Source organism: Rhinocladiella mackenziei (genome assembly GCF_000835555.1).
Source record: "Rhinocladiella mackenziei CBS 650.93 unplaced genomic scaffold supercont1.4, whole genome shotgun sequence".
Classification (NCBI taxonomy): Eukaryota; Fungi; Ascomycota; class Eurotiomycetes; order Chaetothyriales; family Herpotrichiellaceae; genus Rhinocladiella; species Rhinocladiella mackenziei.
The window spans coordinates 3791064-3802902 of record NW_013550601.1 but is presented as its reverse complement, the minus strand read 5'-3'; the positions used below and the strand labels follow the sequence as shown (position 1 = coordinate 3802902).

At 48.4% G+C, this 11839-nt stretch overlaps 4 protein-coding genes across 4 annotated transcripts; 2 read left to right on the top strand and 2 right to left on the bottom strand.

Annotated features, from left to right (window-relative positions):
- Nucleotides 1-2611: 2611 nt before the first annotated feature.
- Z518_06477 (uncharacterized protein) lies at nucleotides 2612-4796 on the bottom strand (the record flags this gene model as incomplete). Its single annotated transcript, XM_013417287.1, has 8 exons — nucleotides 2612-2766; nucleotides 2833-2947; nucleotides 2998-3312; nucleotides 3376-3698; nucleotides 3746-4039; nucleotides 4099-4264; nucleotides 4311-4608; nucleotides 4720-4796. The coding sequence occupies 8 exons, from the start codon at nucleotides 4794-4796 to the stop codon at nucleotides 2612-2614; spliced, it is 1743 nt and encodes a 580-aa protein (XP_013272741.1).
- Nucleotides 4797-7115: 2319 nt separating this feature from the next.
- On the top strand, nucleotides 7116-8945 carry Z518_06476 (uncharacterized protein; the record flags this gene model as incomplete). The annotated part of the gene is made up of 6 exons (XM_013417286.1): nucleotides 7116-7172; nucleotides 7224-7551; nucleotides 7605-7850; nucleotides 7907-8426; nucleotides 8478-8706; nucleotides 8763-8945. 6 exons carry the CDS (start codon nucleotides 7116-7118, stop codon nucleotides 8943-8945), a joined length of 1563 nt encoding a protein of 520 aa, XP_013272740.1.
- Nucleotides 8946-9140: 195 nt separating this feature from the next.
- On the top strand, nucleotides 9141-10048 carry Z518_06475 (uncharacterized protein; the record flags this gene model as incomplete). The annotated part of the gene is made up of 2 exons (XM_013417285.1): nucleotides 9141-9230; nucleotides 9341-10048. The coding sequence occupies 2 exons, from the start codon at nucleotides 9141-9143 to the stop codon at nucleotides 10046-10048; spliced, it is 798 nt and encodes a 265-aa protein (XP_013272739.1).
- Nucleotides 10049-10483: 435 nt separating this feature from the next.
- On the bottom strand, nucleotides 10484-11523 carry Z518_06474 (uncharacterized protein; the record flags this gene model as incomplete). Its single annotated transcript, XM_013417284.1, has 3 exons — nucleotides 10484-10611; nucleotides 10665-10766; nucleotides 10815-11523. 3 exons carry the CDS (start codon nucleotides 11521-11523, stop codon nucleotides 10484-10486), a joined length of 939 nt encoding a protein of 312 aa, XP_013272738.1.
- Nucleotides 11524-11839: the final 316 nt, after the last annotated feature.

The following is an 11839-nucleotide window of genomic DNA, read 5'->3' as shown; positions in this document are numbered from 1 at the left end:
TGGGTAAACGTAATGCTCCAGCCAGTGATTGTTGATGTTAAACTGAGTGATACCGAGGGGGGTTCAAACCTTCCTGTCGGTGAACTTGTCTAGCTCAAGCATTCATTGGTTGTGGCGCCCCATTTATCAGTTCGTCAGTGATGGACTATAGGAGGGGAGCTTTGGTGTTGATTATTTTTGCCGTGGTGAAGTTGTGTGTATATTACATGACATGCTGTTAAATTTTCTCGTGCAACTTGAATTTGAATGAATACTGTAGCTGTCGAACAAGGAGTTATTATACACAGGCTTCACCACTGAAACACTGGTAAAAGGTTTCCATGGACAAAGTTATCCCTAATGGTTGCTCTGCGCGACGACGAGATAATCTCACGTCTATAAAGGAGATGTTGAACAAGTGGATAATAGTACTGAAGAAATGGTGACCTATCGTTCACGACGAACCAGGATATTTTGCAGCAATCGTGGGAATGTATCGGGGCAGCGACCCTTGGCAGCGACATTCGTACCACAGCGACCTGCTAAACACCAATTGAGCCTAGTTGTGCGAGGGTTGCCCGGAGGATGGCGAGGTACCTCAAATCCCTAGGAAAATGGGGGGTTTTCAGGTACCTTTCCATCCACTTTGCCTCCCTCGCATAGTTGGCCCTTTTTGGTGTTCTTTAAGGCCTTTCGACAGAGCTATTTGCACTCGACTTTAGAAGCCTTTTCACACTCGATTTTGGTGTTGTGTATCAGGAGCTCTCTGTCGCCTATTTAGTCTGTCTAAAGTCCCCCTTCCCCCTCTTGCCTCCTGACCTCGCTGTTGACCACCTTCAGAGCCTTCCTGATGCTCTGTGAGCCTCTTGTGAATCTTGTATGAGTCCTTGCTCCTTTGCCTCTTTGTATCTCGCCGTGTGGTTGCGCCTTCTCTTTCCTCTACCTCCTCCTAGTGCTGGAGGTGCCGTAGACGCTGGTAGATCGAAGATCTGGGAATGTCTCGGGAGAGCGACAACCCACAGCGACTCGCGTACCACAGCGACATCACTAAACACCAATCGGGCCTAGTTGTGCGAGTGTTGTCCGCATGATGGAAAGGTACCTGAAACCCCCCATTTTCCCTGGGGATTTGAAGTACCTTTCCATCCACCTGGCCTCCCTCACATAGTTGGCGCTTTTTGATGTTCTTTCAACGACGTCGTTGACCCCTTTTAACGGAGTCCTTTGCATTCGCCTTTCCACGCCTTTTTGCACTCGATTTTGGTGTTGTGGCGTGTCAGACCCTCTCTGCCACCCCTGTGGCTTGTCTGTCGCCTGTGTAGTCCTCCTGCCGCCTCGTGACCTCGCTGCCGACCCCTTCAGGGCCGTCCTGACGCCCTGCGAGCTTCCTGTGAGTCTTGAATGAATCCATGCTCTTTTGCCTCGTTGTATCTCGCAGCGTGAGTGTGCATTCTCTTGCCTCTACCTCCTGCCAGTGCAGGAGGTGCTGTAAACGCCGGAATTTCGATTGGCGAGCCCTCAGGAGAGGGCGATCGACGCGGTCGGGTCTTTCAGGAGTGCGAATCGGTAGACGCCGTGAAAGAGGAGTAATCTGAGGCGAAGAAGGAGGAGTTTCAAGGACAGGAGGGGTCTCGGGGCGAGAAGAAGTAGTTGGTCTTGCTGTCGAGGCATTTAAGGTTAGATCGATCCGAAAGGTGGACATCATTTTGGAGCGCACCTTGAGGGCGCTTGCCAGAGGTCGCCGACAAAGAAAGTGGCCATTGAGGCTGCAGCAACAAGAGGTCAAAAAGGGTCAAACAGGACTCTGCAACACCAGGAAGTCTATACAAGTCGCGAATCGAGCAACAATGAGGCAAAGAGCTCGCAAATACCAAAAGTATGTGAATGCCTCAATTTTGATGTTTTGATACCTCGATTTGTGCGATTTTACTAGGGTTTGGGTGGGGTTTCCAGGTACCTTTCCATCATGCGGACAACGCTCGCACAAGCTAGGCCTGATTTGTGTTTAGCAATGTCGCTGTGGTACGCGAGTCGCTGTGGGTTGTCGCTCTCCCGAGACATTCCCGCAATCGTTCACGAGGTAGTATCACAGGCAACAATGATGATGTAACAACGATACCAACGAAGGGTAAGAGTCTGTCACGAGGGGTGCAAGGAGAGGGATTACGAATCGCCGCGAGTGCACAAGGAAGAGTATAGAATAGCCATGTACTGAAACCTTTCTGTCTGTCTAAGGGTTCGAAGGCTTTTCTTATACCTTTCGATCCTTCTATCTTTTCACTCGTTTACGGTGCCCAGGCCCCCCTCTATCGTTTACGTCTTCCTTCCACTCTACGATGGCTCGGAATTCGATTCGAGAGGCTGGAAACTCTGTTCGTGGCGTAATACGTCGGGGTGTTACACATTGCTAGTGGATAAAAGATGTAACAACGATATCAACGAAGGGTATCGATCTGTTACGAGGGGTGTAGAGAGAAGGATCATCAATCGTTGCGAGTGCACAAGGTAGGGTATGGAATAGTAATGTACTGAAACCTGTCTCTCTATCTAAGGATTCGAAGGTCCTTCTTATACCTTCGATCCTTCCATCTTCCTGCCTCCCTTTCGACGCCCAGCCCCCTTCCTGCCACCCTTACGATGGCTGGGAGTTCGTGGCGTGATATTCGGGTGTTACACTCGAAAATATCAATGCTTTATATGCTGGCCCATCCGCCGCCAACACATGATCCTGGACTCTGGCATTTACTGAATATAGGTTATCCGGGCCTAAGTAGTCATAAGTATAGCCTAGACCTCGTATTAGTGATTGACGATACGGGGAGACCCACACGTTTTGGTATTTGCATCGCTTACCAAGATCTTGAAGATTGGTTGAATTGTACTGTATTGAGTGTGTCCAAGGCGACGCGTAGGGGTAGAACGCAAGGTCAACCCTTGCGGTCCCCTTCTGAAGGATATATATTGGTTTCTCGCCAGACAATCAATATAATCCTTTATGTGTCTCCAGGCCGGCTGTACAATATTCCACATTTCAAAATAGTTGTAGTAGAACGTGGTATAGCCCGGCCACGTAGTATTGGGATAGTCGCCAGAGTAGGGTGATCCGTGGATCACCATCATTGTAAGACCTCCGGCAAACGCAGTTTTGGCGCTCCAAATCAGGTCCGGCAACTTCTGTGAATATGAGGCCGAAAAGACGGCGCCAAGTTCGGTCGAGATTACTCGGATACCGGCCAGGTGCGCTGGTCCACTGAATTGACGATACGCGTCGATTAGGTTTGAGAAACCCAAAGACTCACCCTCCGGAGCGTCAAAATAAGGAATGTCGCTAAGCTATTAACCATGGATTGACTTAGGAGCCAGCATCGAGGAAAACGGAAACCACATTGGACTCACCATCTGAAGGGGGAGATTATATGCAGGCTGATTCGAATATTGAATGTCTTTGGAATGACTCCATTTGCGAAAGTGTGCGATGTATTCCTGGTATCCCTCGTTGAGAGTGGTTCGATAATCCTGAACATGTAGTCCATTATCGGTGGGCTCCACATACAAGTACAACTCTGAATATGGCGGAAAATTTTGACCGAAGGAATTATTGGCTCCAAACATCAATGGGAGATACTTAACCAAGCTGTATCCTCGAGCCTTCTCGAATTTGTCAAGGAAATCTGGCGTCCAGTATAGGGATGCGAGAATTTCCATGCTGTCTTCCCACGCTAGGATCAATGAGCTATGACCAAACGGTTCCCACAGGTTTACTCACCATAATTTCCCACTTGGCGGAGTAAGGATTCAGTCTCGGCATCTGAAATAACGTACCGATCCAGAAAATCGGTTACCCGAGCGGCTCCTTCTTTGCAAAAGTGATCAACAATCCAAGATCCATTGCCGATATAATCAACAGCGCCGGGCGTTGCTATGCACGACCTCTGATTCGTGTAGTGTTGCCAAAAAGTGAAAATTCTCCATGTGGAGTTTCCTGGGGGTGGTGTCCATGTCAACAGGCCATCCATGACGGTAGTCGTTAGATCAACAACAGATGGTTCATCCAAGATTACTATTGGTAGGGCGGAAGTGGTATTTGATGTTTGAGATGCTATTCTAGATCCCACGCACTTGAAAACACTTTTACTGCGATCACAGCTGTGAGATTCGGTGTACCAAACTGCTCAAGTTCAAGCATAAAATAGGCTCCTGAGGCAAGGTCTTTATTGAGATGTCCAGGTGGTGGCACGGGGCCGTTAAAGGTTTCACCAGAAGTGATAAACGCATTTCCAACAAGCTTTATTTGTCATCCAATGAATTCGTGAACTGCGCCAGCAACTTACCAATTGTACGGCAAGGCCGGGTGTGGATGGCTCTGAAGGCACGCCTTGGCCCTGGTTAACACCGACCGCAAAGTCCATCAGGACATTTGAGGCTTTCGCGACACGAAGAGCGTCTTTGAAGAGTGCCTGAAAGGCAGGCTTTCCAAAGCCATATTTATCCCAATCAGCAGTAGGGCTTTGCAACCCAACACCGCCGTAATAGTAGAATGGCAGGAATTCCACTCCGCCAGCGCCAATCGCGGAAAGATTCGAAATATCTTGAGCGACTTCATCGTGGTGAACACTGGCATCAGGGAGCCTATCACGTGGTCAGTCGCGGTCTCCTTGTGGCTATACCGGCTTTACGCGCAGTGAAATGCAATGGAGAATACGGAGCAGTCGTCACCATCATGCTTCAACAAGTACTCACCAGTAGCGGAACTTGGGTCGAAAATTCACTTGTGGGTCTTGAAAGGGAGAATCATACTCAGGTGGCTTTAAGGGCATGGGCATTAGAAAGAAGTACCAGGCTAGCAACAAGGAACCAGATCATCACTCCGACACCAAAATTGGGACGCTTTCGACGTGCGGGTTATATTCAATGGTAGGAGTCAGCGGGAGAGTTGAGTTGAAGGACTCAATGCAATGGTCGACTTTGTTATATGAACGCAAAGTCGTTAGGACCGGGGTCAAATAGCCCGACACAATAACATTCGAGGTTATCATTTCAACCTTTTGAAAAGAACGTGGGGTTATGACATATATGTTGGAGCGGGAAGACCTTGGGTCGACCCATAGACTCGTAACTTTGTCCCAACACCTGGCTCCGTTCGGCACATTGAGGGTTTCCTTTTTGATGGAAAGGCTGGTTGGAGTCGGTAGAGAAACCTCCGGGTTCTTAGCGGCAACAAGTGGAAACAGGGGGTTTCGGCCCAACATTAAACCAAGTGGGCAGTTAGGGTGTATCTATAGCCAGCACGCCCAGAGTAACTCGCTTCCCTGGTGGTGTCTTGCAATGTGAAACATCTAAAAAGAAAATAGATGGTAAAGAGTAGAGCACGTAGAAACCGGGCAAAATGAGCAAGGGTAATTGTGGGATTCTCCATAGTTATATCTTTAAGAGCAATACTTAGATGTCAAACTTCTTGCATTGAAAGAGTGCTCTGGCTTGTAACAACGATACCGACGAAGGGTAAGGGTCTGTTACGAAAGATGCAAGGAGAGGGATCATAAGTCGCCGCGAGTATACAAGGTAGGGCGTGAAATGGCAATGTACTGAAACCTGTCTGTCTATCTACGGATTCGAAGGCTCTTCTTATAACTTTCGATCCTTTCATCTCTTTGCCCATGTTACGGCACAACCTGGCAGGCTCATCGGAGCCTGCTGGGTGCCTGCCAGGTGCCTGCCATGGACGCACTGTGGCTGTCGATAGCCTCGTGTGCCTGCGTGGGAGCCTTGTGGTATGACTACACCACCAGGCTATAAGTATCTAGGATAGCCTCGCACTGCTTTCATGGTCTTTGTCTCTCGTCTTGTACTTTATAGTGCATTGGATAGTAATATCATTATCGAATCTCCGCTCTTGTTCTATAGCACGTCTCCACCCTGACAGAAGAGAAGAGGGTTCGTGTAACAACGAAGGGTAAGGATCTGTTACGAGGGGTGTAGGGAGAGGGATCACAAATCGTTGCAAGTGTACAAGGTAGAGTGTGGAATAGTAATGTACTGAAACCTCCTTCTATCACAGCACCTAGCCTTCTTCTTCCTGCTACTTTACGAAGGCTGGGGATTCAATTCGATGGCTAGGACCTTCTGTTTACAACGTGGTATGTCGGGATGTTACAGTTCGATAGCAGTACGCTGCACGCAAGGAAAAAGGCGGCTCTTGTATAAATTATCAGGGAAATAATAGGCTCCTTACAACGATGGCATATTGTTTCTACATAGAGCAACTAAAACTCGCGGCCCTCTTTCCATATTATGACCACAGGACACTTGCCTTCTTGGTCGAGCAAGTTATCTCCTCTTATTCCCAGCCTAGTCCTGTAATTATTGGCTAAGGGTGCAGACACTCTTTATCTCCGGAGGCCGTCGGAAATACTTCGCTGTTCGAGAGCTCGAAGAAATTTCGGTCGTAAGACGCGGTTTACGACTTATTATCGACGTGGAGTTTCAACTTATTATGTAAAATAGTTAGTCGCCTATTCGAATCGAGTTTAGCGACCGTTATAGAGCTTTTTTCTCTTTTTTTTTTTTACATTCTCTCAAGTATTTCACACTTCTCGAAAAACTCCCCCTTTTTTCTAGTATGGTCCACTTTCGGTAATCTCTTATTGACTGAGCGTCGTGCGGGGGTCGTGCGGGGAAGCATAATGGACCAATGAACACGGAGGATTGGTGACAACGCAGCGCGATGCGGACCACCTTGAAGTCGTCTATCACTTTTCCATAATGTGTGTTCTGTTGGTGTTTCGTCTTAATAAGTTTAGCATACGAATGTCCAGAACTTGTTCTGGCAAACAAAAAAGCCGGCAATTGGCCAATAGCGGCGATTCGGTAAATATTCTTTGATGTCTAGGAGCAAAAATGATTGAGCCGATTACAATCGCCGAATCGACAAAGCCCTAATCTCGCACGACAGACTCCGAAACGAGTCTGATATTCCCACAAGGAGTCCTCTTGAATGACATTTCTGGGGAGGGGCCGGGGTCGGTCCGGGCACCTATGGGGTGAGATCTAGTATTTGAACTCATAAGGTGGAACCTCGTTGTCCCTAACCCCGAAATCTCTACCACACCTGAGCTACCAAAATCAAGACGATCAACATGTTCTTTGGAAAAGTGCAAAGCAAATCGTCTGGTATGCATCATGCTGCCCTATATGTGAGTGCGGTCCGTCCACTTGTAGATGGTGGAAGCTGAGAGTCAATTCAGAGAGTTTTCCTCGTTACCCTGGGGAGTTTGACCTACGCATATGCATCCAGCATCATCGGCACCACCCTTGCTCAGCCGTCGTTTATTCAATACTTCGCCCTGGACCAAAGGTCTAACGCTGCTGAGCTTGCAGGTGCTAACAATGGAGTCTTTCAAGCAGGTGGTTTTATTGGTGCTCTAGCTTGTATCCCTGTTGCGGACAATTATGGCAGACGAGTAGGGCTCTTTGTGGCCTCAGTGTTCGCAGTTATTGGTGGTGCTCTACAAGCTGGAAGCGTCCACATCGCCATGTACATTGCAATGAGGGTGATTTCTGGGGTTGGTGTCGGTATGTCTACTCGCTCCTTGGCGAAACGCTAGAGGCTGAGCTGAATCTTCTAGGGGCATTAATCACCCTTACACCACTATATCTAGCCGAAGTGGCCGCTGCAGAGATTCGAGGCCTCGTTGTTGGTACGACCGGCATTATGATTGGAATCGGTTATGCGAGTGCCAGCTGGATCGGATTTGGATTTTACTTCGTTAATGCTTCTGGCACCCAATGGCGCATTCCAACTGTCATCCAGTGCATCCCGCCTCTCATACTCGCCATCACAATATGGCGATTGCCTGAATCTCCCCGCTGGCGTAAGTCATCTTTTTCCGGTTGCTTGACCTTCTTAGTTATTAAGGTGCTCTCGCAGTTCTGCTCAACGATCAAACTGAGGAAGCTTCCAAGATGTTTCGCAAAGCCCGCTCGGCATCACGCGAATCGGAGGGCCAAGCCGCCGTGGATAATGAATTTCACCGATTGCACGCACAAATCCTTCAAGAGAAGCATAACTCTGTAAAGTTCAAAGAGCTCTTCACCAAGCCGACCTTGCGAAAGCGCACAATTCTGGGCTTCTTGACTCTTTTCGGCTGTCAGGCCGCTGGTACCCAGGTCATCAACAACTATGGACCTTCCCTCTACGCTGATCTTGGCTACGGTACCACTGATACGCTACTAATCCAGAGTGGGTGGATCACAACGATCATCTTTGGAAACACCCTCAACACGATTCTGTTGGATAAGTTTGGTAGAAAGCCATTGTTTCTTTTTGGCTTCGTCGGATGCGTCGTATCTCTGATTGGGGAATGTGCTTCAGTGGCGCGATACCAACAAACTGGGGGTCACTCGTCGGCAGTGGCAGCTGTTTTCTTCCTCTTCCTTGAGGTAGCAGTGTAAGCCTCAAATCAGAGTTTAGGATATGAGGCAGCTATTAACCTTCTCAGGTTCTCTTCGACACTCGATGCGACGTCCTACGTCTACCCTTCCGAGATATTTCCTACTCCAGTCCGCGCGAAGGGTATGGCTGTATCAGTGGCTGGATTGTTTCTCGGCTCGATCTTGATTCTGGTAGCCGCGCCGACAGCATTCGCAACAATTCGATGGAAATATTTCCTCGTCTTTGTCAGTGCTAGCACTGTCATGATTGCTGTTGTGTACTTCCTCTTCCTTGAGGTAAGTTGGGCGTTTTCTGTGTTCTTCCTGTTCCATTTGCGGCTATGCGCTGATAGATTCAACAGACCAACCAAAAATCTCTTGAACAGATATCTGAGATGTTTGGGGACTATGCTACGACCACCACCGATGCAGAGACAGCAAGTATATCAGTAGATCAGAAGAAACATACAGGATTAGAGGTTGAGGAAAGTATCAAGGTGGATGTCCGGATTACAGGAGGGAAAAAGATGATGTGAGGAAAGCCGTTCTGCGTTGCAGAGATGATGAACCGTTTGTCCATTGGGTTGGGCGACCTGTCTAATCTCAGAATTTCCAGAGAGCTTCGAAATATCTCTTGGAGGTTAACATCTGGAGCAAAATCCCACGAGTGTGCTCGAATGAACAGCTCTTAAAAGTTTTGTCTTCATACTTGCATCAATTGGATTGGAACAATGAACCTCGGGGCAGGTGGTCGGCGCTCCCTCGGTATGCCCACCCTCGCTTCAACGCCGACGGAAACTGTCATGGGGCGCCAAGAACATGTATATAGCATGCGTTACGCAGGATACCCCTATTCGACTTCCAAGCGTGGAAGTCGATGTCGCCCCTGCACCTATATAGATAGATAGGTATCCTTTTGACGTCTTTACAGCCCGCTGGCGAGCCTGCCCCTGACAGAAACGTTGACGCCGAACACAACCATTTTTATAATCCTGAACCTCCAGGGTATGCCGTCGACCTGAGCAATCTTTTCAAGTTAGTGACATATAATCTTGTTACATCCGCCGTAAAGGGTGATTATCTTGTCGACAAATTCAGCCCTCTCAGCAAGATATCTTTCACAGTCGCTGAAGACATCGGCGCTGACGGCGCTTTTGATGCTGTCATTCACACTGCGTCACCCTTTCATAACAATGTAACAGATACTCGGAGGGACATACTGGATCCAGCCATCAATGGCACACTTGGAATTCTCCAAGCAGCGAAGCTTCACGCTCTTTCAGTGCATCGAGTGGTGTTGACGTCTTCCGTGGGAGCCATGATCAACTTCAAGATTCACCCGGCTGTGTACGATGGTCAAGCGTGGAATCCGATCGCCTTCGCGGACGCTATCAAGGATTTCAACCTAACTTACAATGCGAGTAAGAGGTTTGCCGAACTTGCGGCTTGGGAATTCGTGCGAAATGAGAAATCTGGCTTCGCTTTTGTTTTCGGACCTCCCCTCCACGATGTGCGTTCTTTGAAAGAGCTCAACACCTCTAATAAGCGCATACTGATGGCATTTGACGGTACTTTCAAGAAAAGTGTTCCGTCCACCAGTAGCTGGATGTGCACACGTCAGGGCTGTAAAGCGATCTGAGGATGCAGGCCGAAGGTTCTTGCTGGTTGGAAGCTATTGGACAAATAAAGATCTGGTCGATGTGATTTCCACAACTGCGGTCGAAGCTACCAGAGGATATGAAAAGTGATTTTCCAGATCATATCTTCGAGTTTGACGACAAACCGCCAAAGGACAACTTGGGACTAGAATATCATTCCTTTGAACAGTGTGTTATCGACACCGTTGCGAGACTATTAAGAATTGAGGCCCGAGGCCAGAAGAGGGAGCTGAACTCATGGGAGCATCATTTCTAGCGCAAAGATATCCTGGTTCAGAATTTCATTGTCCTATGGATGCTCTTCTGCGCCTGTGTCAAAACTTCTAAAGTCTTCAGTAGTGGGGAGGAGCTACAAGTTTTTTGAGCTGTCAAGCGACTTCTTGAACTTGCGTGCGATGCTTTAGAGATTTCGCTCATCAGCGACCCATATTGTGTCCGACTCCCACGGCTGCGGTTGCTCCTGCATCGACTGGTAAGATCACTCCAGTTATCCAGGCTGCTTCGTCGCTGGCGAGAAATCTGATAGCACCACCGACGTCCCAACCTCCAGAAAGAATTAGGGCACGGAACATTTCAGAACATTGTCTGGGAAATTACCTGTTCCTTCGACACCGAGAAGACTTCTCTTCTTCCTGCTCTGCCGAACGTCTTGGCTCATGCCGCCCTCAACGCCTCCTACCATTGGAGTATAGACTGCACCTGAGACCACGAATGAGCTTAACAAGCAGCATGCGAAGATCTACTCACCTGGGCAGACGCAATTCACACGAATGCCGCTCTCTCCATGATGTGCAGCCATCGCCCTAGTCATATTCACGATCGCTCCCTTGCTCGTTGGGTAGAGAATATCTGGAGAGCCACCAAGAATGCCATTCACGCTCGCAATGTTGACAATACTACCCCTGGATCGGCCCCCCTCCTCATGGTTGTTGAGAATCATGGCCGGAATCGCAAATTTGGCCATCATAATCATACTTGCCACATTGACTTCCATTCCCGTAGCCCACTGATTCATGTCTACTGATAATGATGTACCCTTCACGCCATGAATTCCTACGTTGTTCACCAGTATATCCAGCCGGCCGAATTTCTCCATTGCAAATTGAACAACTCCTTCGCAATCGTGTTCATTGGTCACGTTTGCGGTCCTGGCAACGCCACTTCCACGTAATTTCAAGTGTTGAATCAGCTGCACGGTTCTGGTGGCAGACTTCTCATCCTTGTCAACACAGATGACGTTCGCGCCTGCTTCCGCAAGAAGTATTGCAGCAGCCCGGCCGTTTCCGATGGAGAATCCCAAAGCGCCTGCGCCTGTGATGATAGCAACCCTTGATTCTAGCGATCTCGACGGGATGCAAGCGAGATTTTGGGCTTCAATCTTCGTCAAAGCTATGCCAAACTTTTGAACAGACTCTTTAACCTCGCTGTCACCGTTGACATGAGTAGTTCCGTCCATCATGGTGAGTATGCCGAAAACGTGGGAGTGTTACGTATATTCGGAAGTAGCTGTGCAAGATTATTGTCCGCCAGGAGGAAAATCGTCAGGACGCTAGAAATGCTACTCACATTCAGCTGCCTCGGACGTGCTAGCATGTAAAAAAATTTATCGCTCTTTCCCAATCTACTCGGGGTTACATTCGGAGACTAAGATGGAGATGATATTTTATCCGAATATTGTAGGCTCACTAAGCTCCTGAACTATTCGCCGAGGTTGATCATTTGTGCCTTCTTTGACAGGTGAACACCGAAGAGCGATTCAGAAACCTTACTGT